Below are 27,553 nucleotides of genomic sequence, written 5' to 3' on the forward strand. Positions count from 1 at the left end.
ATCCAAAGACTTGTCCAGTCAGACCTCTGTAAAGCCATTCTTACCCTTGTTTATGGGAAGATCTCTACATGTCCTGCGTCAGAAGCAGTCTTTATACAGGGGGGTAAGATCATGATTTGAAGTCAACCCAGGCAGACAAATCTTCAAGATTCTTACCCCCATTTAACCATCAAAAACCCAGTAGTAGAAGTATGGCTCAAGCAGTAGAGCATCAACTATGACAAAAAGATGAGCAAGGGGGGTAAGAGGGTGGGAGATGGGGAAGGGGAAACAAAGGAGGAGGCAACAATGCTTGATAAGAAATGTATTCATTATCTTGCCCATGTAATTGTAACCCCTCTGTATGGTATTTTCACAATAAAAAAAAAAAAAAAAGATGAGCAGTGCTCTAGGCCCTGAGTTCAAGCACCAGTATTGGCAAAAAGCAAACAAGAAAACAACAAAAAAAGATCTCATCTTTTATTCTGAAATCTTAGATGGATTAAGAAGCTCTCTATTACCATCTGTCCTCATTCATATGAACTTTCAGCCCAGGTCTACTCAAGTTCACTCAGCCTGTACATCCCTCCATCCCAAGCCTGTCACTACCCTCTTTCTATAGCATGTGGAGGAGGAAGCTCACGGGGAGGAGGAAGCTCACGTTAACCTCAGTCTATAGGAATGCTTAACTCATTTACTGAGCAAAAACTCATGTCAGATCCTTTTTTTTCCTGATCCTGGGGTTTGAACTCAGGGCCTGGGCACTCTCCCTGAGCTTTTCTTGCTCAAGGCTAGTGCTCTACCACTTTGAGCTGCAGTGCCACTTCTGGCTTTTTCTAAGTAGTTTAGTGGAGATAAGAGTCTCACAGACTTGGGGCTGGGGAGGTGGCTCAGTGGTAGAGCGCTTGCCTTGCATGCATGAGGCCCTGGGTTCAATTCCCCAGCACCACATAAGCAAAAAGAAAAAAGCTGGAAGTGGCGCTGTGGCTCAAGTGGTAGAGCGCTAGCCTTGAGCTAAAAGAGCTGAGGGACAGCGCCCAGGCCCAGAGTTCAGGTACCACGACTGGACCCAAAAAAAAAAAAAAAAAAAAGAGTCTCACAGCTTTTCCTGCCCTGGCTGGCTTTGAATCTCGATCCTCCGATCTCAGCCTCCTAAGTAGCTAAGATTATTACAGGTGTGAGCCACTGGTGTGGGGCATAGCGTGTCAATTTCTCCTTACCCTTCTCCATATCATCTGCCCGCCTGTTCTTTCCACCCATTTTTTTTTTTTCTGGATACTTCTTCAATGCCCCTTTTGCCCTCCAGTCTGGGTTTTATATCCCAACTCCAATTTCATGTTTCTGTTATTATTCTTAGATTATAGTTAGTCTGATGCCTGTCCTTCTCTCTAGACCGCAAGCTCTAAGACTGCATTATTGGTCTTTGCCTTGCACACTATTTTATCTTTGTGCCTGACACAGGGATGCCCAATGAATAATACCTGCTAAGTTTAAACACCAACACCTCCAGTAATACAATTTATTGCATAAAAATGTTTCCTATCTATCACCGTATAATTTGTCAAGGCCAAATTTGTCCTTTTGGAAGATTGACGTGCCTTTGTATAGCTGACACCAGTGAGTTTACTCTAGGCTGCAGATGCCCTGATCATCTCTAATCTTGAGTATTTTATGTCACCGCCCAGTCAATGAAGAGGCTGTAAATGGGGAGCAGGAGAAGGAATGAGATTGTTGGCCTCCCTCCTCAACCTGTGCTTCCTTCACTCCCTATGAGCCCCCATTCCTCCCTAGAACCAGTGCCATAGCTAAGAAACCATCGCCTAAGCCAGCAAACCAAAGATTTGCTCCTGCATTGTCTTCTCAAGCTGTTGTGGACTGGGCTCTTGTATTTAACATTAAGGTCGTAAATATAATTCCAATGTGTTAAGCAGCAGGGGCACCTGTCTAGGCCTGGAAAGCGAGAGAGCGAGAGAGAAGAGAGATGGAGAATGAAGCTTATTGGCACCTTTTCTTCCGTAGTCTGAGTGTGCAGCAAATCACTGACCTGAAGGTAGTTAAGGGAGAAATAGAAGACTCAATAATTTTGCCGAGGGTTTTTTCTCTCAGAATCAAATACCTTTGATCTGACATTCCTAGCCCCTCCCTAGAATAGAACTCACCCTAATGTTCTTTCCTTTCAAGCACATGCTCTGCTCAGAATCCCGAGTTCCACCCCTGTGGTTGCCATTGGCTGGTGAGGACCAGGTGAGGGGGTCAGAGTGACTGATTCCTTGTCCCCTGCAAATGACTCATGGCAGAAACCAAGCTGAAACAAAGCCATGGTGCATACTTGGTTGCTTCTCCCCCTGGGCTAGTCTTCAAATCAGATAGGATGCCCATGAAGCATTTGCTTTTCTCTTTGTCTGCCCTTTCTCAGGAAGGGCAAGTGGAAGGTTCATTCTACTTGCCAGCCTCCAAAGAACACAGAACTGCCTTCTGCATCTCTGGATTCTACCAACTGCCAGTGGTGTGTGGTATAGCTAGGCCTAGAATGCTTGTGTCTCTATGGAGTATGTGCACACATTTTTCTTTCTGTCTTCTTTCCTTCTTTCTTTCTTTTCCTTCCTTCCTTCCTTCCTTCTTTCCTTCCTTCCTTCCTTCCTTCCTTCCTTCCTTCCTTCCTTCCTTCCTTCCTTTCTTTCTTTCTTTCTTTCTTTCTTTCTTTCTTTCTTTCTTTCTTTCTTTCTCTCCTTTCCTTCTTCCATCCTCCATTTCTTCCATTCTTTTTTCCTTCTTTCTTCCTATCTTTCCTTTCTTCCTTTCTTTCCTTCCTTCCCTTCCTCCCTTCCTTCCTGCCTCCCTTCCTTCTGCTTCTTCCTTCCCTTCCTTCCTCCCTCCCCCTCCCTCCCTTTCTTCCTTCCTTCTTTCTTTCTTGGTGTATACGGGCTTGTACTGGGGCTTGAACTCAGGGCTTCATGCTCTTGCTTTTCTTTTTTCACTCATTTGTTTCTTTAGCATTTGAGCCACTACTCCATTTCTGGCTGTTTGCTGGTTAATTGGAGAAAAGAGTTTCTCCTATATGTCTGTTCAGGCTAACTTCTTAATGCTTAGATCTCAGCCTCCTGAGTAGCTAGGATTCCAGGTTTGGCCACCAGTATACGGCCACACATTTTTCTTGTCATTATTCCCCAGAAATACTGTATAAAAATAACTTCCATAGTATTTATAGTGTTCAGCTATTACAAATAATCTAGAGTTGATATAAGGTCTACAGGAAGGGGCTGGGAAGGTGGCTCAGTGGTAGAGCGCTTGCCTTGCAAGCCTGAGGCCCTGGGTTCGATTCCTCAGCACCACATAAACAAAAAGAAAAAAGCCGGAAATGGCACTGTGGCTCAAGTAGTAGAGCACTAGCCTTGAGCTGAAGAGCTGAGGAACAGCGCCCAGGCCCAGAGTTCAGGCCCCATGACCGGACCCAAAAAAAAAAAGAAAAGAAAAGATCTACAGGAAGGTCTATAGCAAATATAGTGCTATTTAATATGAGGGTTTTTCAGTAGCCATTGAAGACACTAAGGAAAAACTATGTTTATTGCACAAGAATGTAGAGATGGAAACTAGAAAAACTGAAATGAGATTCTATAGTCCTCACCTTTATTTTGAAAGGATGAGCACATTCAACCTGTGGAAGAGGTGCAAGTATCATTTATAAAGAATTCATTGGTCAAATACTAATTTAAAAATAGCAAAAAGAGATACTCAAATATTTAAACGTCTATAAAAACTAAGGCTTCATGTCTAAACTATAAAATATTCTTTACAAAATCATTCAGAACAGGACCCTTGTATCAACACAGAATGAGAACAAGTAAATCAAAAGAGAGGAAATCAAAGTGTTCATTTCTAGAAAACACTGCATTGTTTTGATTCCTTGTGTTTACTACCCAAGTTACCACAGTTACTCTGTGAGATCGAGGTTTGCCTAGGGGGACTTTCAGGAGCACCACATACAATGGAGGTACAAGTTTTATTCTGTCTACAGACCCATGTGTGGCACCACCAACTCCATTGTAGGAGGATCTCAGTACAAGGTCAACCTCAGGCCAAAAAACAACAACAACAAAAACCCCACTAAGCTAAACTGAAAAACAAACAAACTGAAGACTCTACTTGAAGACAAGGAACTCAAGCAAGAAGGCCTGGATGTGTGGCTTAAATGGTCGAGTGCCTGCCTTGCAAAGGCTTGGCTCCTGACTTCGAACCCCAGTACCATCCTCACCTTGAATGTGTCTTATTATTGTGACTTTTCATGGCAGAAACTCTCGCTTACCACTATCTTTCTCCCCCTTATTTATAAACCCTGGAAAGTTAGTTTTCATTTATTTCACTGGTCAATGAATGCTATGTAACAGCATATTTTTCATTGTTGATTTCTCTTAGACTGAACTAAACATTAGAGCCAAATTAACATGGTCATACATTACTGTTACAGGTTTTTTTTTTCCTGATATTATTATTCACCACTGTCTTCAGAACTCTGAAATGTAGGGAATGGCCAAGTTACAAGGAAAGGCAAAGAGACATTTCACTGCAAGCTCTGCCTTCCATGGAGGGAGGAATTCCCTCAGGAAAGGAAAATTCTCTAATGTTCATAATAAAAGTAAAAGTAGAAATAGGCTGAGGGCTTGGGGGCAAAACAGAATTCAGTATGAGTATAGAGGTATAATTCTATCTTTAGTAGTAGAAATTCAAGCTATAAATTCCAGGCCCTAGACTAAAGGCTCTGGAGAAACTAGTCAGCAACACAGTGGATATCAATCGAGACTCGTATTTGGGGATTTTTTTTCTCCATGTACCTGTCAGAAACAGAGCACCCAAAAACTCCCGTAGCTCAAATCAGGGGGAAACTTTTCTTTCCTGTGATAGTTCAGAGGCAAAAACAAAAACAAGAAACCCAGACAATGACAACAATGAAAGCTCCCAAACACCACATTTAGAATGGTCAGGGAAGCCACCCAACATGATTGAGCAGGGGCCAACTTCCTTTTTCTGGATTGTTCTACCATCCCCCAAGAACCTGACCCCCTCAGCATGGCAGAAACTGGCTCCCCATACCTTGTTAGAGGACAAGCAACCTCCCTGCCCAGAACGCTTCATCCATTGGATAGTTACTCCACAGCCAGGTCTAGGCCAGCAGCCATGTGTTCTGCTGATATTCAAGCAATCTCTGCTATATCCACTAATGAACAATGCCTCCTAGTTCAATCTTACGCCTCATTCCTATCTATTTCAATTTACCCAGGCCTTTTCCAGAATGTGTGACCTGATTTGCACAAAGCAGGATAAAAAAGAAAGGTCATAAAGGAATAAAAACCTTCTAGAATACCCAGAGATAGAAAAGATACCTATGAAGGAGTTTTAGGATCAAGGGGAAGAGTGGCGCCATCAAGTGGAATATTTGGGATCTGCAGGTGGCTGACCTGGCCTTGATCTGCAGTTTCTTCTCTGGGGCTGGACTGTAAACCTTCTGTGGAGGCAATGGCTGAGGTGTGGCAGGAATGACAGACAATGCACACAGGAGTTCAGAGGATGACAGTGCTCCCCCACAGCGGGGCAAAGACAGGGATGAGGGATGAGTAGACTGCATTTAGACTGACCTCTGACCACCTGAGTGACATGCATTCATGGAACTCTGGAGTAAAGGCAGTACATTGGTTTGAACCAATGTACATTGAACCACTGCATTTTTGTAGTCCATATGTAAAGTAAAATTAGTGTATTGGCTTTATAGAGCACTAAATGACCACAAAGACAAAAGAGATTTTGACCTGTAAATTTTAATTGAAAAAAAAAGGTCACTCCGTATCCAGAAAAGCAAAACCTATCAGCCAAAAGATGATCAATAATACCATGATCTCAAAGCAGTGATCGTTTCTAGATATTTATTATGGCAGCTACTTCTCACTCAGTGACAGGAGTCTCTAAGTGGAAGTGGCCCATGTGGGATTCAAGGCGGCCCGCCATCCAGACACCTTTCCTCCCTCACAGGAAAATCATGGTGATGGCTCCAGGACTGGTTGTCTTGCCTTGTCTCTCTGTAGTTCCAGCAGCTCAATCTCCAGAGATAGTTTATATATCTCCAGGGCCATTTTCACCTCCTCTGCACTTGGGAGGCAGTGCATGAATTTTCTGCCCTCCAGCACTTGCTCACAGCCTTCAGGAACATCCTGAAAGAAATGTGGGGGAGGGGGTTGGAGAGGGGTGGGAAGGCCCTGCTGATTAGATAGAACAGTGGACTATACAATAGAGAAAAAGCAGGGTTACCAATACATTCTTCCAGCTCCATGGGACCCTGCTAAGGGGCTGAGCTTCTCCTCTTCTCAAAGGAGGAGGGGTTAGAAGGAGAGGAGGAAGAGAAGGGAGGGGAGAAAGAATAAGAAGAAGAGGAGGAAGGAGAATGGAGGAAGGAAGGAAGGAAGAAGAGGAGGAAGAGGGCTAGGGTTAGGAGGGGAGGGGCAAACAAGGGGAAGGGGAGAGAAGGATTCTCTTGGAATGACTAAATTCTGCCAAGCAGATATCATCATGCCTGGTTGAGAAAGCACTTTGAAGAAGACACCATATTTAGGGCTTGGCACCAGAGAACCACTTTGAGTCTTACCACTTACCCACTCACACCTAGGCACCCTCGGATACCAGGTTCCATTCTCTGAGCAAGAGATACTTTGGGGACCCACCATGGAGAAGCCAGAGTCACAGTGGATGGTGACACTTTCAGGTTCAACATACTGAGCCTTATTCACAGACACCTTTCCATTTTCTATCTGTGGCTTCTGACATTGAGCTATAATAGAAACATTTTTTTAGGCAATCTGCAAATCTAAGAAAGACATAAGAATTAAGCCCTTGTAGGTGAGACTTCTTGTTCTGTTTCTTACTTTCATTTTTATGACAAAAAATTAGTCAATACTTTTCTTGAGAATGACAGCTAAACATTTTATGTGATTGTCTTACTCCACTGCCACAATAATCTTAATGAGATGAGCATTGCAGTTACTCTCATTCAGGAGAACGTTTAGCTATGAAGAATGTAAGAAATTTGCCCACAGGAATAGCATGTTCCAATAACACAACAGGATGCCAGGTGCCAATGGCTCATGCATGTAATCCTAGCTGCTCAGGAGGCTGAGATCTGAAGATTGTGGTTTGAAGCTAGCCCAGGCAGCAAAATCCACGTGTGACTCATCTCCAATTAGCCACTCAAAAATGAGAAGAGGCACGGAGGCTCAAGTAGTAGAGCGCTAGCCTTGAACACAAAGAGGCTCAGGGACAGCGCCCAGGCCCTGAGTTCAACACCACCACTTTCTCGTGAGTGTTTTGCATTCTTGGTCACGGGCTGAGCAGGGGGAGGATTTACCTTTACACTCGGGGGCTGCCGGTAACCACTGCCAGTTGCCACAGGTTAGTGTTGCTGCTCCAATCAGATTGTATCCTTCTTCACATGTGTATGTAGCCTCCGTGGCGCTATAGAATCCGTGACTGAGTTTGTACACTCCATGGGCAATTTTAGGAGGAAATTGGCAATCTTGATGATAAGACAGACACGTGACAGAAGATGAGCGTGTAGAATATGTAATATACTGCATCAGAATTTATGCCGTTTGTCCTTTTTCTCTCTGCCTGTAGTAAGATTACTTGGCTAACCTCATCCATCTCTTTGGCTTGCTCTCTGGTAAGCCTCAGGCTCAGGTCTAGAAGTTCTCAATCTATACTCTTCTATAATCTGATTGGTGTTCCCCCAGAAGTCCCTAAGCTAAAGGCTTTATTCTCAGGTGGTGGGATTTTTAAAAGGTAGGGACTGGTCAGAGGTTCTTAAGTTAGTAGAATTGTGTCCTAGAAGGACATTATGTGACTCTGAGATTTTTCTCTTTTGCTCTCCACCTCAAGATGAACTGAGAAGTTTTGTACCACTTTATGCAGCTGCCAGGAGTTGCTGCTTTCGCACAGGCCCACAGAATCAGAGTCAATGGGTCATGAACCTGAACTTCTAAAGCTGTGAATCAACATAGACCTTTTCTGTTTATAAGTTGCTGATCTCAAGCATTTGTTACAGTAACCAAAAGCTGACTCATACACAAGCTGAGTGTACATCCTATATCTAGTCGGCATGCTAACTTTCTTGAGTTATTTAAAAACACCTTCTACAGTCTGCTAAGGGAAATTCAGGCATTTAAATTACACTTATGGTAGGTTATTACTTTTTCTGTGCTTTTAGGAGGTATCTTACTATAGACTTACAACAAGTTTTCTTTTATGTGAGTAACAAATGATTCAATTTTACATTGCTTGGGGACCACATCATTGGCACAAAGGCTAGATTTATACTTGAGTCAAATCATGCTGTTAGCACACCATTAATTCCATGTTCAATGCAGGTTGTTTTATATAGCCAAAGATTTCTCACCAAAATATTTCCCCATAAAATGTTGTCTACAGTTGTGTTAAAGATATTGAACATGCAATGAGGTGCTCTATCTTTCCAGTTTGCCTGATGTTGGCAAAAGAGAAATTCACAAAGACAAAAACTCTTTCTAGGAAGTGGCACTGTGGCTGAAGTTGTAGAGTGCTAACCTTGAGCACAAAAAGGTTCAAGGACAGTGACCAGGCCCTGAGTTCAAACCATAGGACCAGAAAAAAAGTTTTTCTACCCTTTCCTGCCTAAAACAAAGATATAAATTTTCACTTGCTTATCAGCTAAGAGACAGTATTAGCAGGCCAGTGGCATCTGGGAATAGACTTCAGAACTTTTTCACGGTTTCATTTTAGAAACTGTTCTTTCCTTTGAGTTGCCATTTCTCCAACATTTATGATTCTTTGTTTAAATACTATTTAATACAAAGTTCCAAGAAATTGCTTTGATTTAATTTTCTCTTACTTGGTAAGCAGAGCAAGCAGAGCTTGCTTTATTTAAAAAAAATTCTTGTTACTCTTTATGTAGGGTGTCAAACTGCAGACTTACCAGGGTTGGGTACAATTATATTTTTTCTTCCCTTCGTGTATATCTGTCAGGTCCATCCACAATCTCTGAGTCAGTCATTTCTCTACAACCAAAACTGTTCATCCAACCCCACCAAGAAAATGCTTAATGTACTGTATAAGGTTGTAGGAAATAATTTATAGGAGAAAGAAAAATGATGACTTTCTCATTGTAACAATAGTCAGGACAAAGGTGTAGAACACCTCTCTAAAAGAGAATTGCATCAGTGTCAATAAAGAAAGTGAACAAAGATATTAATAAAGAAAGAAGAAGGTGTGCCTGGTGCGGGTGGCTCACACCTGTAATCCTAGCTACTGGGGAGGCTGAGATCCAAGGATTGTAGTTTGAAGCCTGGAAAGGAAAGTCCATGAAACTCTTATGTCTAATTGACCATCAAAAAGCTGGAAATGGAGCTGTGGCTCAAGTGGTAGAATGCCAGTTTTGAGGGGAAAAAGAAAAACCACTAAGGGACAGTGCCCATACCCTGAGTTCAAACCCCAGTACTGGCACAAAAAGATAAAAATTAAAATAATAAAAGAAGAGGGAATGTCAACATACTCTGCTTGTGTCCTATGGTGGTTTAAAATGATATTAAGAGAAAAATAGATAAGAAAAACAAGAAGGTGGGGAAGAGGAAGTGAAATGTACTTCCAGAATCGTGCAAGGTATGTAAATCCCTTTATCTTATTATGAACTTTTTCTTTGTTCTTTTTTTTCTGTATTTGTTGGTTTGGGTTTTTTTTAAAAAAGTTCTTACTGTGATCACATGATGGTATTCGAGGCTGCCATGTGCCATCTGCTTGGCATGTTGCTGAAACCATTTTCCCCCCATTACATGTATATGACACGACATCTTCATAGAAGTAAGTACAGCCTGTGTCAAGGTGAGTTTCTGTATGATTAATGGTTTTCACATTTTTCAGAGGTGGTACTGGACAACATATCTCTAAAAAATGAAATAATAAGGTTAAGGCTCATGTAGCTAACAATATCACTTCTACTTCCGTAGGACCTCACCTCTGAAGTGAACTTGGGCAAACAAAACAGGAGTATGGAGGAATCTGTGCTCTCTGATTGCTAAAGAATTTTAATCTAGTCACCTGCCCTCCCCAGCTAAGTATTCTCATTGAGCTTCCAAATGAGAAACTGTAAAAAACCTGTGTTGACATGTACATTTTTATCATAATTCAAGAATAATAATAAATACCATCCAGTTATTTATGATTTCACTGGAGTTGCATCATAACTGAATTCTCTCTTAATTTACACTTCTCTTATCATAGGAAGGAGAAAGTTATCAACAGTTTATAGCTACCTGATGATTAATACATAGGAATAAACTTAAATTATTGTTTATGGCCAAAACTTTTCTTTCTTGAGGCAAAATTCAAAGAGCAATAGCTATTTGATTTCTTTCATTTTAAAACCAATTAGAGCTGATATAGGGACACCATTTTTTTATTAACAGATGGAAATGTTTTCAGGTGAAATTGGAAGGCTAGGCTCTGGTAGCTAATCTGTGCTACTCGGGAAGCTGAGATCTAAGGATCCTGGCTGGAAGCCAGCTCAGAACACAAAAGTCCAAGAGTCTCATCTCAACCAGTAAAAAGTCAGAAATGAAGGTGTGGCTCAAGTGATAAGAGCACCAGCCAGGAGTGAAAAGGTTAAGAGAGAATGTGAGGCTCTCAGATCAAGCTCCACTACCAGAATATACAACAAGAAAAAAGAAAAAGTAGAACTTGATCCTGCCTGACGTAAGACAACAAAACATCACAACAGAATAAATTACTCTATGCTCTATGCAAGAAATGTAACTATCACTATGATGTAGTTTTATAGGTATGCTCCAACACTCATTTGTTTATGAAACATCCAGCATTCATACGATTTTCACATTGTAACCTTTTATGAAATGCTTCGCAGTATAGAGGACACTACTAAATATATGTCATAAGTATAAATTCATACTTAATCAGATTTTACATTGTGAATAAATACCATTTTACTTCTGCTAAAATGTCCTATATTAAATAATTAAATCAATAAGACTATTGTAAGTAAAACAAATAAAACTATGTTTTTAATTATCTACAAGTAATACTTGTCTACATGAGAGGTGATAAGTTTTGCCTAAAAATATATTCCTTTATTAAAAATCAAGTAGATTTGTGTCTCTTAGAAAAGTAGAATAAGTCTTAATAGCTTCAATTAAACTTTGTTTTTATTCTAATAAGAAAGAAGTAATGTGGTAGGTAAATCTAGACTACTGCTTTTCATTATTTGTGTTCATTTCACACATTTTTCAAATTCTACTCTATGGCATGAAGTTCCATGTAGTCTGAATCTCCAGGTACTCAACTCTGGAATGGTAAGGTTCTGTTTGGTGAGTAGAAGGAGACATTTACTCCTTTTTATGGTCCAATTCCAGTGAGGCCCATAAAGTAACACCCACCTCTCAGAAAATCTAGAGACAACTTCCTTTCCATACTCCTGAGTTAAGACCACTACGTGAGAAGTCCAGATCTGTTTACTGAAAACAGCTGATGAGATCCCGTTTTTTGACCTTGCTTTCTCATGGTGGTTTAGGCTGGCCGAATACATCACTGTCTTGCCAACTTTCCTTCTGTCCATCGCCACAAAGATTACATTTGCGAAGGGAAAAACTGTGAGGGAAGTCCATTTTGACAGTAGTTGAGCTGTCCCAGTAAAGAAGCTAATATTTAACATGAATAGTGTTTAACACTTGTGACTATTCCTCATTTGATTCTGAGCTGGGCTAAGGAAAGCTTTTAATTGAGCATCTCAAATTCTAAGACTTTTTATGATCACTTTTGGAAAAATGCAGTTAATGATTTGAAATTATGTATTCTAAATTGGTCTAAATTGTGGAATAAAATTACATTTAAAAGTACAGAATTCTACCACTTACTAGGTATTCAATATACAAAAACATTTGGAAAACATAAACTTACTTTTACACCCATTGAATGGACTCCACTTGAAATTTTTCTGACAAACCACAGTCATCGGCTCATTTCCAGCAGGTTTATAGCCAAAATTGCACCGATAAGTTAATCTAGTCCCAACCTGATGTATATTATCTTCTCTAAGTTTATAATACTCTATCCAGGAAGCACGTGGAATGTCTGGTAGGCCTAAGCAACTATCTGTTCATAAAGCAAGAACAAAAGAAAAAGAAATTGTTATTATGGCTGCTCCAGTGCTTGACAAACCTGCCCTATCAAAATCTATCTTGTGCCTAGTCAGGAACTAGCTTACAATGTTTCACACTTCAACCATACCAGAAAACAACTATGAACATCTAAGTGTGCCTACCCTCAGAGAGATTCTTATGGATGGAACTACTCAGTGGTTTCTGTATGCTAGGCCAACATACTTATTAAGTCTGATTACTTTGTTTTTAAAAAATATTATAAAGGTGATGTACAGAGTGATTACAATTACATAAGTGATGTGTATATTTCTTTTTAAACAATGTTATCCTCTCCCTCATTTTCTTCTATTTCCACCCCCAACTCCCTGCCTCCTCAAGTTGTAAAGTTCATTTCCAGCATACTGTCTAGTGAGTGTCACTGTTGCATTGGTTCATCCTTTTTCCCACCATGTCTGTGATTCCCCTTCCTTTCCCCAGATCGATAAACTTATATACAAGACAAAGGGTACAGAAATCAAAAGCAGTGACAACATGGAATAAACCAAAGGAAAAAGAAAGAAAGAAAAAAAATAATTTCAAAGAGTACACTAAGAAAAAAATCTCTTGTTTCCATTTCTTGTACTTCATGTCAATAAATATTATTTTATATGATCATATGTACATAGCTATTAAGCTATTGTGATCCTCTAAGACTATCCTAGACATATTCTAGTTATTACAAATGAGGGAAATCATGCAGCCTATGTTTGTTTTGCTTAATATAATTTTTTCAAGTCTTTCCATTCCCTTACAAATGGGGCAATGCCATTCTTTCTGATGGAAGCATAGAATTCCATTGTGTACATATGCCACATTTGTGTACATATACCACATTTTCTTGATCCATTCATCTACTGAGGAGCATCTGGGTTGATTCTATATCTTATCTATGGTGAATAATGCTGCAATGAACCTGCTTGTGCTGGTAAATTTAGTACTGCAATGAACCTGCTTGTGCTGGTAACTTTAGTGTGGCCTTGCTTGTGATTACTCGTCATTCACTTCAGAAAGAGTACTTTCTGAATGGAAGCATTAGGTTTGCTAAGTAAACATGGCAACAAAACTCTGAGAGACAACCACATCTAACCTTTGTTTTTTGACTGACTAGGGAATGAAAGCCAGAACTCTGCTTACCCAGACAACACCAGGAACAGGAAAGGGCTTTGCAAGGACAGACCAAGCTCTAAGAATTGTTTTCTTTTTGAGTCTGGATTTGAGAGTCCTATTTTCTTACTGTTCCTGACTTTGCTTAGTCATAAGCTATGGAAATAGAATACAAATACTCTACTGAGTTGGATGTTTATGCCATTTTACCTTCAAACATTTGAAATGAGATGTGGAGTACGATTTTTTTAGAAAGAATAATTCAAAGGTTTTTTTGTTAAGTATACTCATAGAATTTTGTGGCCATCACAGTTAACTGGTTTTTTTTCATGTCAATGAGAAATCTCATTTTTATGAGCAGTTATTCTCAATTCTCACTTCCCATAGGTTTTAGAAACCATGAGTAAACTCTATCAATTCCCCTATTCTGAACATTTCACATAAATGAGATCCTAAGGTAATAGTATTTCTGTGCCTGTCTCCTTTAACTTGCTGTTTGGTTTGTCAAGGTTCATTCCTATTGTTTCACATATCAGTACTTCAATTTTATTGCCAGATTGTGTTCCATTGTATGATATGTCTCTTTCAATGTATCTGTTATTCAGTTGTTGGACATTTTGGTTGCTTCATTTTATGTATAGGACTACTCTTGACCTCCATGTGTGAACATCTGTTTTCATTTCATAATGGTGACTTCTGGATCATAAGGTAGCTGTGTGCCTATTACTTTCCAAAATGATTGTACCTATTTATATTCCCTGTGTAGTGTATGAGAACTCTAAATTTTCCTACAAATGTTGATGAGAATGTCTAAACTTCATAGTCATTCTAGTGGTCATAAAGAGGTATCTCCTTGTGACTAGAAGATCATCCTTATAAGGGATATACACACAAGTTATTTAGGCTGAAAGAAGTAATACTGGACAGTAATCTAAACCCCCAAAGGAAAACTACAAGCACTTAAAGAGGTACTTTTGTAGGTAATTAAAATACAACCCTTTGTATCCATGGAATACATGCCATGGATAATAATTATTATATTACAATATAATAATATAATATAATATAACATATATAATAATAATTATATATATGCCAAACTCAGCAGATGCTTGTCTCGAATATCAAATGACAGAGTATTTCCCTATAGCCAACCTACATCATCTTATAGACTTCAAATCACTGCTTGATTACTAAGGTATCTGACACAATGAAAATACCATGTTGGCACCTATGGTACTGTATGTATCACTTATGGAATAATGGCAGAAATGTCTATACATGTACACTACTATAGTCAAAAATACTAGGCACCTGTGGTTTCCTCCCCTTATCAGTTTTATGATCAAAGGGCTAATCACTTAACATCTTTGAACAATTTCCTCATCTACAAAATGATGACAATGATAGACAATTGTTGAAGGTGTTCATTGACCCAATTGTTTTTTTTTTTTTTTGGTCGGTCATGGGGCTTGAACTCTGGGCCTAGGCACTGTCCCTCAGCTCTTCAGCTCAAGACAAGCACTCTACCACTTGAGCTACAATGCCACTTCCAGTTTTCTGGTGGTTTATTAGAGACAGGAGTCTCACAGTCTTTTCTGCCTGGGCTGGCTTTGAACTGCGATCCTCAGATCTCAGCCTCCTGAGTGGCTAGGATTACAGGCGTGAGCCACCAGCGCCCGGCTTGACCCAATTCTTATATACTAAGTGCAGTTTCATTTTGATGATTACTTTTATCAGTATTTTCATGTTATACAAGGTCATAATTTTAGAGTTAGAATCATAACTAGTCCATAGAATGCTTTCATACAGGTTAGGGAAAAAGGCATGTTTTCCCTCAAGATACCTTAGCTTTTAAAATAATAATTATATCCAGGCACTGGTGACTCATGCCTATAATCCTAAAGTACTCAAGAGGCTGAGATATGAGGATCATGGTTCAAATCCAGCCCAGGCAGGAAAGGCTACGAGACTCTTATCTCCAATTAAATACCTAAAAACCAGAAGTGGAGCTATGTATGGCTGCAAATGGTAGAGCACTAGCTTTGAGCAAAAGAGCTCAGGGACAGTGCCCAGATCCTGAGTTCAAGCCCCATAACTGACTATATATATATCCATATATATATATATATATGTGTGTGTGTGTGTGTGTGTGTATAATATTATTATATTTATTTGTTTCTGTTATATTTATGTATTACGTATTATATTATTTAATATTATTTTTCAAGCCCATAACTGGCTATCTATAAATATATATATACAAAATATTATTATATTCATATTATATTCATTTTATGTTGTTATATTTGTTTATTATATGTTATATTTAATTTTTTTTCAGAAGATAGTTTTCTATCAACTATTAAAGACTTGTTGAAATAAGCATGTCTGTAATATAAATGCATTCCCTTCAGACTTGAGTGTACACAACCTGCACAACTATATACAGCAACCTCTTGTAGTGACAGAGAGCCCACAGTTACGGTTCTGGGGACCTCCAGATGTCCAACACTATGATACCTTCATGGCTTTTACTTACTGGGCGTACAGATGGGAGGAGAAGGATTCCACTTGCCATCAGCTTGACAATGTATTATACTGTCGCCTCTGAGGGTAAAACCTTTCTGGCAGGTGAACAAAATAGAGCGTTTGTAAGAATAAACGGGTGCAAATCCAGAGACAATCTTTCCATGTGGAACATCTGGCTGAGGACAGCTGATCTCTAAAGAGCCATGAGAAAAGACACCGGGATTTTTAGAAGACAAGCAACAGTAAGGATATTACTGCCACTAATACAGTTGCCAATACAAGGACATGTCATGTAGCTGCCAGATAAATAGTTTTAAATGTTAGAAAGCTGGATGCTGGTGGCTCATGCCTATTGTCCTTGCTTACTCAGAAGGCTGAGATCTGAGGTTTGTGATTTGAAGCCAGTCCAGGCAGGGAAAATCTGTGAGACACTTATCTCCAATTAAGCACAGAAAAAGCTGGAAGTAACACTGTAGCTCAAATGGTAGAGTGTTAGCCTTGAGCAAAAGGAGCTTAGGGACAGCACCAAGGTCCAGAGATCAAGGCCCAGGACCAGCAAAGAAAAAAAAAAAGTCTAAATAGCAGCTTCTCAAAAACTCAATAAAATGCGGTTTCATCATTTTGTCCTTCTATAAGATGAGCATTGTTCACTTCTTCAACTTATTCACCAATAAGGTCTAGTGATATATAACTCAGAAAAAAACATCTATATCTCCAAAGTCCATCACATTTCCAGTATAACATTTCCTAGCTGGTTTTGGTTGTGGGTCAGTGGCCCACGGTAAGGATATTATGGTCACAAAGAGGCAGCCAAAGCATCCGAGACCCACTCTCCCATAGATCAATCACTAGAACCCTTAAACTCCTCCCCAGGTCATTTCTCTGGCTACCGTCGGCTGGATGGTTGCAGTAGAGGTTATCTTCGTTCATTTTTGCTGCTATAACAAAATGCCTTTTACTTATTGGTACTCAATAGAAATTTATTTTCTCACAGTTCTGGAAGCTGGGAAATCCAAGAACAAGGCATCAGCAGGTTTGGTGTCTAGTAACTGCTTTGTTCTAAGAAAGTGCTTCTACATTAGATCCTCATGGAGGAAGGGATGAAGACTGTATTCCCATGGCAAAGGGGTCAAAAGGAGCAGGTCTCTTCTTTCAACTTCTTTTGAAAAGAGTACTGGTATCATTCAAGATGACAGAGTTCTTGGGAATGATTCATTTCCTGAAGACCCATCTCTAGGCGGCACATTGGCTCTAGGTTCCAGTATGAATTCAGAGGGACACATTCAAATCATACCAGGGACTTATGTACCACACACTGTACCTGCTGTAGAAAGGCCAGGAGTTCCCATGGTAAAAGGGAGCATATTTACTCTCCCCAGTAGTGTCTCAGTAGTGTCTCCCTTTCCTCTTCCTTCTGAACTCCTCCTAAGAGTGACCACAAGGTCCTTTACAAGACCTCTGCCAATTCGTCCAGCTTCCGTTTTGCCTTTTCTACCTCTTGTCATCTCGACTTGGCATCTGAGTTTGTTTGAAGTGTCATGCTTGCTTGTCCCCTGGTTTGATCACATCCTGCAGTGACTCACAGAACTGAGACATTCATTGCACAAGCACGCAGGAACAAAGGGAAGATGCCTTTGGTTAGCAAGCTAATAATATCATGGCAAATCTTCCCATTCTATTTATTATTGACTTTGCCTTGTCGATCTTCTGTTCTTTAGTGGGTTTTGTTTGCCTTAAACAGATACACATTTCCTGGTCCTGGCCTACACAGTTCTAGTTCTAGACAAAGTCTGTGATCACTTTCCAAGCTCTTAATAGCCAGAATACATATTGATATGGGAAGCCACAAGACCAAAGCAGCTTGGGCTGAGCTGATTACTAAGCACACACAGTTCAGCAGTCTTTCTCTCCTGGAGAGTCTCCAGGACCTGTAGTAGTCTTCACATAAATGAAGAACTTTTCCTCCACTGAGCCAGTTGGATAATGATGCTGCTTGTGACCCTATTCCAATACCATAAAGATCTCCTGGTCCAGCAGGGCAGCAATGGCTCATGCCTGTAATCCTAGCTATCCAGGAGGATGAGATCTGAGGATCACAGTTCAAAGCCAGCCCAAGCAGGAAAGTCTGTGAGACTCTTTTCTCCTATTAACTACCAGAAAACCAGAAGTGGCACTGTGGCTGAAGAGCTGAAGAGCTCAGGGACCACACCCAGGCCCAGAGTTCTAGCCTACAACCGACTGGAAAAAAAAAATCTACTGATCCAATAAATAGCTTCTTTAATGCAATCATTACTTTGTCTTTGAATTGTTCTTGTTCCCCATCTTTTAAACGAAAAGAGAATTATTTAAGGCAAAATTCATCACTGTGACTTACTTTTACAGGTAGGAGGGTCCGGGCTCCAGATACCTATAGTTTTATTCACCACGGAGCAGGAAATGGAGGCATTGCCTATGAGTGAGAAGTTGGGGTCACAGCTGTAGGTGACTGAGGAGCCATAGGTGAAGACATCTTCATCTCCACCATTGTGCTTCCCGTTGCTGATGACCGGAGGAGGCTCGCATATGACACCTGAGAGGTGCGAGCGAAAGAGAAGGACATACTCAGAGAGAGCATTGTTACAAATGTAAAATGCCTGCACATCCCTAGAAGAGGGGTCGAATAGTACTAACGCATGCCATTGATAGTCACCAAGAGCAACAGTGTAAGTTTATAGCCAAGTCAGGGAAAGTCTTCACTTACTTACACATACAGGGAGAGGATCGCTCCAGCCAACTCCTCTATCTTGGATCTCACAGAAACTTGTCGCTGGGCCAGTTAACATGTATCTGGGTAAGAAAAGATGGAAGATTTTAATGGAATTCTTCTTTCCTTCTAAGAAACTCAATAAAGGGAGCCTAAAAATGGAATTGTTCATAGTAAAATGGAGAAGTAATTATCCAGTTCTATTGCTTCCCATTGAACACAACCATTGAGTAAAATTTCATCATGACAGTCATGCAATGTCTGGACTTGGCTCAGTTCTTGAATCTAAGCTTGGGTATCTGTTGGGTGTCAGGCTTGATGAATGTGTTCTTCAGTTTTCTCTGAATAAAAGTGCTCGGGTAGATTACTGACCCCAGAGTCTCCTGACCTGTAGCCCATGGCCGCCTCCTCCTTGAAGATGCCTAGCTTTCTTCACAACATTAACTCCCTGTTTTCCATCCCTCCTTTGTCATGGCTCTTGTCAAGTCCTAGGTTTTCCTCAGCTGACTTCCCTCATATCTGCTTATCATAGAAAGGAAAGGCCTTGCTTTCCCATCATAGCAGCCTTTAGTGAGAGAGAACTTGGTGGGGGAGGGGATATCATCTTTAGCAAAAAGCTTTTGGAAATGTATTGAATAATCATTTAAAGGAAGCTGTATCCTTTGTAAGGTCAAATAAAACTAGAATTAGCCATTTCTTTACTTTGAATTTGCTTTAAAAGGCAGTTTTTCCATGAAAAAATAAAGTAGTGATACTGGTTATTTCAATAGGAAGAACTCATGTGTCTCAGCAGCACCTTGGGTCTGAATCTCCTCACTTTCCATCTTGAGAGCCATATAGTAGGAAAACATGACACAAAATGAAAAATCAAAACAAAACTGCAACAGAAAAGTAATTAGAGAAAAACAGCAGATATAAATGACAAAGGAAAATTGCTTTCTGAAGAACAGAATAGTTATATTAAAATGTATTTCAATATGCATACTACAATTGCACATCAAAGAGCTGCAAGACATTAGACCAAATGGTCTAATCCTCATGCCATTTAATAAATAAAAGTACATAGCATATAAAAAGTGATAAAAATATATAGTATTGAATGAACATAGTATAAAATTAGAGTGTGATAAACAATGGCATCCAAATGTGGTTCAAGACTGGAAACACACAGGGATCAATCAAATGGATTTTTTGGGGGGGGGTCCGGTCGTGGGGCCTGAACTCTGGGCCTGGGTGCTGTCCCTCAGCTCTTCAGCTCAAGGCTAGCGCCCTACCACTTGCGCCACAGCACCACTTCCTGCTTTTTTCTTTTTGCTTATGTGGTGCTGAGGAATCGAACCCAGGGCCTCAGGAATGCAAGGCAAGTGCTCTACCACTGAGCCACCTTCCCAGTTCCTCAAATGGATTTTTAAAGTCATAATACCACGATAAAATAAAATTCTATGCAATTATAAAATGAAATTAATGAGCAATCCATATACAAACATAAAATCTCACTTGTGTATATCTATGAGTAGAAAGGCAAAGAGAATCAAAACCACATTTGTCCAGTGAGACATTTAAGAAAAGTTTTTTAAAAAGCTACATTTGCTTTTGGAAAGAGAAGCCTTAAGGATATACACTAATTTCTAGCCCATACAAGAAAATACCAGAAAGGTACATAAGAAACCAATATAAACTCAGTGCCAGTAGCTCACACCTGTAATCCTAGCTACTCAGAGCATTGAGATCTGAGGATTAAGGTTTGAAGCCAGTCTGGCAGAAAAGTCCATGTGAGACTCTTACCTTCAGTTATCTACTCAGAAAGCAGAAGTGGCACTGCGGCTCAAGTTGTAGAGTTCTAGCATTGAGCAAAAGAGCTTGGGAACAGCACCCAGGACCTGAGTTCAAGCCTCATGACCAACAAAAAAAAAAAAAGAAAGAAAGAAAAGAAAAGAATATTTTTGTAGAGGACCGGGAAGAACAAGGTGTATTGGAGACCAGTTGGAAGTGAAAAGCCTCGATGTATACCTTCTTTTATCACTTTAAATTTTGAACTACATACACATTAACACATTTTTAATTAAAAGTTTTGTTTCTCCATTACTTCACACTCACACTCACCCTTCTGAACAGCTAAAATGTATTTGTGATCCAAAAGAGAAGTCTGTCTTGATTTCTATTTGGCCATTAGGCAAATCTCCTGGATTTTGGCACCGTTTCTCTAGAAGCAAAATGTAAATGATTAGTGAATCCAAGCTGGGCACTGGTGGCTCAGCCTATATTCCTAGCTAATCAGGAGGCTGATATCTGAGCATCCCAATTCAATGCTAGCTCAGGCAGAAAAGTTTATTTACCCAATTAACCACCAAAAAATGTTGGAAGTGAAGCTGTGGTTCAAGCCAGCACTTAGCAAAAAAAAAAGCTGAGTGACAGAATCCAGGCTCTGAGTCCAAGCCTCAGCATGCACGCGTGGTTTTACACACACACACACACACACACACACACACACACACACACACACACGCGCGCGCGCGCGCGCGCGCGCGCGCGCACAGGAAAAAAAAGGATGAACAACCGATGGATCTAATTCTGGTTTTGCTTCCAGAAACACCCAGATTTAAGATTCACATTTATTTGTTCTTATTTATTTACTTACTTATTTAGGTTTCCTACAGGCGGCCTTAAACTCATTATGTAACTCTGGCTGGACTCAAATTCATGATCCTACCACTTGCATCTCCTGAGTGATAATAGTACAGGCATGTGCAACAGAGCACAGGTCTAGATTCACTTTTATGACTGATCCCCATTAGCTGAATTTATATTTTATAGGAAAAAAATTGATGTAAAGCCTGATCTTGGTTTTTTTTTTCTGGTACATTTTATCAAAGGTCACATCCTTGTATATAAGAGATACAAAAGAAAAAAAGTATAGATTGTATGTTTTTACTGTTAGAAAACATCAGGAATTGCACTCTTGGGAGTGACTCACCTTCCCCCAAACCCAGTGGTCATTTTGGGCAAGATGACTTTGGCAGCCATATTGCTACAGTGTATCCCCTGAAACTTTTATAATTCCTTACAGGCATATCTAGTTTCCAATATAGCGAAATGAGATTAGTGATTCATTGCTTGAAGTTTGGTGAAGTACTTTACAGAACAGATTTCTTCCATACAATCAGCTAACTCTTAATTTGCTGTTCTATTTTATTTTGTTCTGTTTTTTTTTTTTCTTCAAAAATGTCACATGTGTGTGGGCTCAAATCAGTAGCTGAACCAACTGGAGGGTTTCTTAGTAACTACAGGTTCATGAGGTTTTGATCCTCAGACCACAACTGGAAGTTTATCACAACACAAGTGAACAGAGTAATCACTGGTACTTACTGACACAGAATTCACCGTATTTCCACGTGTTGTCCCTGCTGCAGACAAGATTCAAATTTGAGCTGGTCTTACTGTAGCCAAGCCGGCAAGTGTATTTCAGAATAGTTCCCGTGTCGAAGTCTTCCTGATCTATCTCCTTTACTGGTAAGGCAAAGTCTAAATAGGGTGGGGGTCCACAATTTCCTAGAAACCAAAATGACAAGGGACACCAAACATCACATCTTGGGATGTAGCAACTTAATATTTCATAGTAGAATTTTAGAGAAAGGACTATTCTTTTCTCCTTAAAAAAAAAAAAACAACTCTTGGAGTCTTTAATTCCAAGGAAATTTTTCTCTTCTTCTATTTTTTTCCTTCTTTAAACCTGTTAGAGTAAAAATCATAACTCTTCTCTCCTCTCCATTCTGCTGAGTGATCAGTAAATATGTCTGGTGATAAATGATAATAATAAAAGCCACAAGTAATAAAGGCACAGGATGACAGATAAGAACTTCATCAGCATGTCAGGTTCCCCACCTCTGCTGACTTGCGTGGGTCTATGTGAAGCCAGAAATCCCCACCAGTCTGTCTGGACAGAAACACATTATTTCATTAAGTATTACATTACAAACCAGGTATGGTGACTCATGCTTGTAATCCCAGCACTCAGGAGGCTTAGGGTAGAAAGATCACAAGTTCAAAATTAGCCTTAACTACATAATAAGTTCCAGGCTAACCTAGGCTACAAGCAAGATTTTCTCAAAAATAAAAATGTAGTATTGCTGGGTGCCAGTGGCTCATGCTTATAATCCTAGCTACTCAGGAGGCTGAGATCTGAGGATGGTGGTTCAAAGCCAACCCACGCAGGAAAAATCCGTGAGACTCTTATCTCCAAATAACCACCAGAAAACTGGAAGTGGCCCTGAGGCTCAAGTAGTAGAGCACTAGCCTTGAACTGAACAGCTCAGGGACAGTGCCCAGGCCCGGAGTTCAAGCCCCACAACTGACAAGAAGACAAAAAAAGGTAGTATTATTATGTGATGTTGATTGCCTCAAGGAAGGAATACTTAGGAATATGGGAGATGGGTTATTTTGTACCTGTTTTATTTTTATTATTTTTATTATTTTAACGTATTTATTATTTTTATGCCAGTACTGGGGCTCACACTCAGGGTCTAGCATTCTTGCCCAGCATTTCCACACTCTACCGCGTGAGCTACAGCTCTACTTCTACTTTTGCTGGATTGTAAGAAGTAAGAGTCCCTTGGATTTGTCTGCCTAAGCTGGTTTTGAACATCAGTCTTCAGATCTTAGCCTCCTGAGTAGCTAGGATTATAGGTCTGAGACACCCAATTAGTGGCTGAATAATATTGTGTAAGTGTTTTACATTTTTATGAATTTAGATGATCAGGAAGAAAAGCATAGAGTCCTTGGACCACAAAGAATTTAATCCTGACTTTCTTTAAGAAATTAATCACAATGATGAAGATGCATGGTACACAATTCCAGGCCTGATCTACCTGTTCAGAACACAGCTAGAAGTGTGTAGTTCTCCATTCTGGATAACTGTACAGGCAGTGAAAACTGCTCAGTCAGACTGATGGATAATATAAATTTGTCTCAAGTCACACATGGGAGACAGGTTGCTTTGGAAACTTCTAGAGAAGAAACTCGAATGTCTAGAGTGTCTAGAATGTTTAGCAAATTGCCTTCTTTGTGAGCAAAGCAAACGTGCCTGTACATTCCAGTTAGACAAAAGCCTTTTGTTGCTAAAAATGGATTCCTGCTAATGTAACAACTCTTTTTCAGTCTTGTAAGTATGGAAGATTGGAACGGCTGGCTCACCAAGAACAGTAGCCAACAGTGTGGCCGCCAAGGTGATTCGGAACAGACTTGGATCAGAGACACTGCTCAACTTAGGTAAGGCCCAAACTGCCATCTCCCTCTTTCCGTGGTAGGTCCCATTTCCAGCTCTTGATGGACACATGACCTGCTGCTGCTTCTCTAAAGAGAGAAAAAAATAACTCAAGTTTACGTTATAAAATACTGGGATATATGCAACGGGATCCACGTCTTCAAGAGACACAGCCTGGTTCAGTAGAAAAGACATGAGCACAAATGTTACAACAGAAGACAGTGGGGACCAGCCTCTGCAGAAACCTCCTGCTCAGAAGAGAGACTAATTCCATGTGAAGAAAGGAAATGAGCTTTGGGAGGGGGGAGGGAGAAGGTGGGGAGATGGGAGGAGAGGATGGTAGGGAAAAAACAAAGGAGCGGGTAACAATGCTTGATAGGAAATGTACTCATCACCTTACTCATGTAACTATAACCCCTCTGTACAGTATCTTTACAAATATATATGTATATATACATATATGTATATATATATATATACAGATACATATGTATACAAATATACATATGTACACAAATATATGTGTATATATGCACATATATTTGTGTATATATGTATATACATATAAAGAAAATGAGCTTTATGCAAGTGGCTATAGTAGCAGCTCTGGAATCAGATAGAGTCTCCTATGTTCCTCTTCCACAGTCCAAGTTTCAGTCTAGGGTCTCAGAATTCCCTCCACCCCACCTTACACCCCTGCGAAACCTCCCAACTGTTTGTAGCCGACAGTGTTATTGACACTATATCCCTACAAAGCAACTCGTACTATGTCACTCTGCTGAAAATGTACCTGGTCCTCTATTCCATAAGTTCCCATTCTTCTCTCAACTCACCACCTCTTCCCCCTTTTCACAAGTAGAACGTGCTTCAACTCAGAAACCTAGCCATCTTTCCTTTAAAAAAAATCTTGGATTCTTCTAAAACATCTGTAAGCATTTGCATATAACGACTCTTGTATAGTCCAAACTCTCTTTTATTCACTCTCCATATTTCAAATGTCACTCCTCAGGGGAAAATGGCCTAAGTCAGTATCTACTGTGTTACTCGAATACTTTTCCTGATATCTTAATACCACATTGTGGAGCCAGAGGTTTGGCTCAAGTAGGAGAATGCCGCCTGCCTAGCAAGCACATGGACTGCCAGAAACGAAAATAAACCAACAAAGCTCACAGTATGTTGTAAGTGTCTTCTGGTGCCTTGGGAAATACTGTGGATTCATTGAGAGCAAATGAAGGTGTTGACTCCAGTTCCTTTCTCTAACCTGGTCTATAATGTTTACCCAATAAATGCAAAACGAATAAAAATCCAATTTGTTTTTGTCTTCCAAGTATGACTAGTCAACTGCCTCTCTAAGGATGGAAGGAAATGCACATGAAGTGCCTTGGTCCCCATTAACTCTTGGGGCATCCCTTGGCTTGCGTCTTCAGTTGCAATCTGGATTGCTAGGAACAGGCACAGAGCTCAGCCAGCCACGGGGTCTGGGGACGGAGGGGAGGACTTGCAAGTAGAAGAGACCTAAGTCCCCATACTCTCAACTCTAATCTTGAAGAAGCTACATCTGCTTCTTGCTACTCAAATTTCCTTATCTCTAAAATGATTGCATTTGACCTAGCTGATCTACTCTGTTCCTTGCAAACTCAGCAATTCTTTATCTTTCCACTGAAAAGCTGAGGTGACTCTAGCAAATACCTTTGCATTTTAATGACATCATCATCGTCTAATTTCTAGAGAAATGAAGCTGAATCATGAAGCCCAGGTCATCTTGCTATCCTGGATTATGTCCTGTGAAAAACACCATCAGCACTTGCAGGTGAAGTACAGTCTAAGATATGGGGGGAGACCCTTCAGACCCCCCATTTCTCCCTCCATTACAGATTAGTTTTTCTTGGGGGAAGGGAAGATTACAAAGTGGTGCATTTCACTGATACAAACTGGTCTTTGAGCATCCTTTGTGAAAGCAATTTTAGTGTCCAAATTCACAGAGTACCCTGGGGGTACTCTCCTTTCCCTTTCCTCCCCCTTAGGACTTTGTAGAGATTATTTTTTGAGTAACTGAATTTTCTAAATTCCCCCTTGTAAAATTCAGATAATCTCTGAAAAGGAATTATCTCTAGCGTCAGTGCCACTTCCTTTACACCTGGACTCTTGGTTATATCACTTATAAACACTGGAAAGGCTTCTATTCTTTGAGTCTTTTTCTCTCTTTACCCCCCCCCCCCACGCTCACTTTCAGCCCTTTCCTTCAATGTTCACATTATGTTTACATGTATCCCCAAGCCTACTACAAATCTTATTTGATGCTTTTGTTTCTTCCGTGTACTCTTGTTTTTCATTCTCTCCATACTATCATATTTGGGGACAGAGTAAAAATCAGCAAGAAGACAATTAAAAATGAGGGCCAGAAAAGAGTCCTGGACCACTAAGGAAGAAGAGAATTTTAAGAAGGAAGGATTATAGATGTCACCAAACTTGGAAAGTAAGAGGCAGAAAAGAAGTGAGTGTGACTAAGATGGGTAGCTTTGGAGACTAACCGAAAGCTGATACGTATCTTCTCATTTCTCAACAATAGAGAACTGGAAGAGTTAACAAACTCTCTCAAGGAAAATATACCTGCTTGCAGAATAGACCTTGAAAACCAGTTCTCTGTGATTCCCTTTGGGAAGCCTGGCTTACCTCTTGCCTCACTTCCCTATGTTGGGGGATCGGTGAAGGACCAACAGAGCAAGTCACTTGCAATAACAAGATCAATACCCAGGGCTGGGAAGGTGGCTCAGTGGTAGAGCACTTGCCTTACATGCATGAGGCCCTGGGTTCGATTCCTCAGCACCCTATAAGCAGAAAAAGCTGGAAGTGGTGCTGTGGCTCAAGTGGTAGAGCTCTAGCCTTGAGCTGAAGAGCTGAGGGACAGTGCCCAGGCCCAGAGTTCAGGCCCCATGACCAGCAAAAAAAAAAAAAAAAAATCAATACCAAGTGTAACTTCTTTTATGCTTTATCTGATTCATAAACATTTGTTCCCCATTTATAATAAACATTTGAGACTCTTAAAAGGTTAAAAATACTTTTTTCCCCAAATCACACAATTCCCACTCCCTTCATGCAACACTCCAATAAAGGTTTTTGCTGAAAACATTACGGTCTTGTCTTTCTAGCCTTGAATTCTCTAAGCAGACAAGCCATCAGCTCTTTCCCCAAGTGCCCCGCAGCCCACTGACCTGCAAAAGCAGAGGAAGGCTGGCCCTGCAATGGTGCCTTGAGCTCTCCTGTCCTGGTTCCTCTGAGATCATGGCGTATCATAATATTCTGTTGTTAGCTAGTAGCCGTGCTATTGGCTGGTCAGGGATAGCTGAATGTAGATAGATGGGCAAGAGCTCTCCCCTGGCTCTGTGAATGATTAATGGCAGAACTAGAGCAGTGCTTGCCTAATCTCCTTCCTCTTCACCAGTTCTCATTCTCGATCATATGTTGCAATCATTTCTTCTTTTCCTCTGCCAACCATTTCCCCTAAGTGAGAAAGGTAATCTGAATTTAATGCCAGAATTCTTTTTTTCTTTTCATAAACAAAAGGGAGTTATGCAAGACACCCTCTAGGTAGCTTGAAGCCTCGACTGCTGCAGGATTTAGACAAGCCCACCAAAATGATCCAAAGGTCCAGAGGATTTCCGGGTGTTCCTGGTCCGGTAGTCTTGCCCTTCACTGGTCTCCATTCATCCCAAG

At 40.3% G+C, this 27,553-nt stretch overlaps 1 protein-coding gene across 2 annotated transcripts; it reads right to left on the reverse strand.

Annotated features, from left to right (window-relative positions):
- Positions 1-5,880: 5,880 nt before the first annotated feature.
- On the reverse strand, positions 5,881-27,230 carry LOC122109130 (C4b-binding protein alpha chain-like). Of its 2 annotated transcripts, XM_042681313.1 has the most exons (12): positions 27,052-27,230; positions 23,770-23,928; positions 21,946-22,128; positions 20,683-20,782; positions 18,577-18,662; positions 18,211-18,405; positions 15,847-16,029; positions 11,959-12,153; positions 9,744-9,932; positions 7,367-7,534; positions 6,618-6,793; positions 5,881-6,179 (listed from the first exon to the last, which is right to left on the reverse strand). In XM_042681313.1, exons 1-12 carry the CDS (start codon positions 27,131-27,133, stop codon positions 6,006-6,008), a joined length of 1,890 nt encoding a protein of 629 aa, XP_042537247.1. In that variant the 5' UTR covers positions 27,134-27,230; the 3' UTR covers positions 5,881-6,005. The 2 variants fall into 2 exon arrangements, with proteins under 2 accessions (XP_042537247.1, XP_042537248.1); XM_042681314.1 differs by lacking the exon at positions 9,744-9,932 and having other exon boundaries at positions 27,052-27,229.
- Positions 27,231-27,553: the final 323 nt, after the last annotated feature.

The sequence above is a fragment of the Dipodomys spectabilis genome, unplaced genomic scaffold (genome assembly GCF_019054845.1).
Source record: "Dipodomys spectabilis isolate Male_0828 unplaced genomic scaffold, ASM1905484v1 ptg000069l, whole genome shotgun sequence".
NCBI classification, from domain to species: domain Eukaryota; kingdom Metazoa; phylum Chordata; class Mammalia; order Rodentia; family Heteromyidae; genus Dipodomys; species Dipodomys spectabilis.

What these genes read in the sequence shown, in the direction of transcription:
- LOC122109130 (XM_042681313.1), bottom strand. Translation starts at nt 27,133, where the DNA reads ATGATACGCCATGATCTCAGAGGAACCAGGACAGGAGAGCTCAAGGCA. An exon ending in GCCTTCCTCTGCTTTTGCAG is followed by an intron (nt 23,929 to 27,051) that starts GTCAGTGGGCTG and finishes TTCTCTCTTTAG; the next exon opens with AGAAGCAGCAGCAGGTCATG. An exon ending in ACTGTTGGCTACTGTTCTTG is followed by an intron (nt 22,129 to 23,769) that starts GTGAGCCAGCCG and finishes TTTGGTTTCTAG; the next exon opens with GAAATTGTGGACCCCCACCC.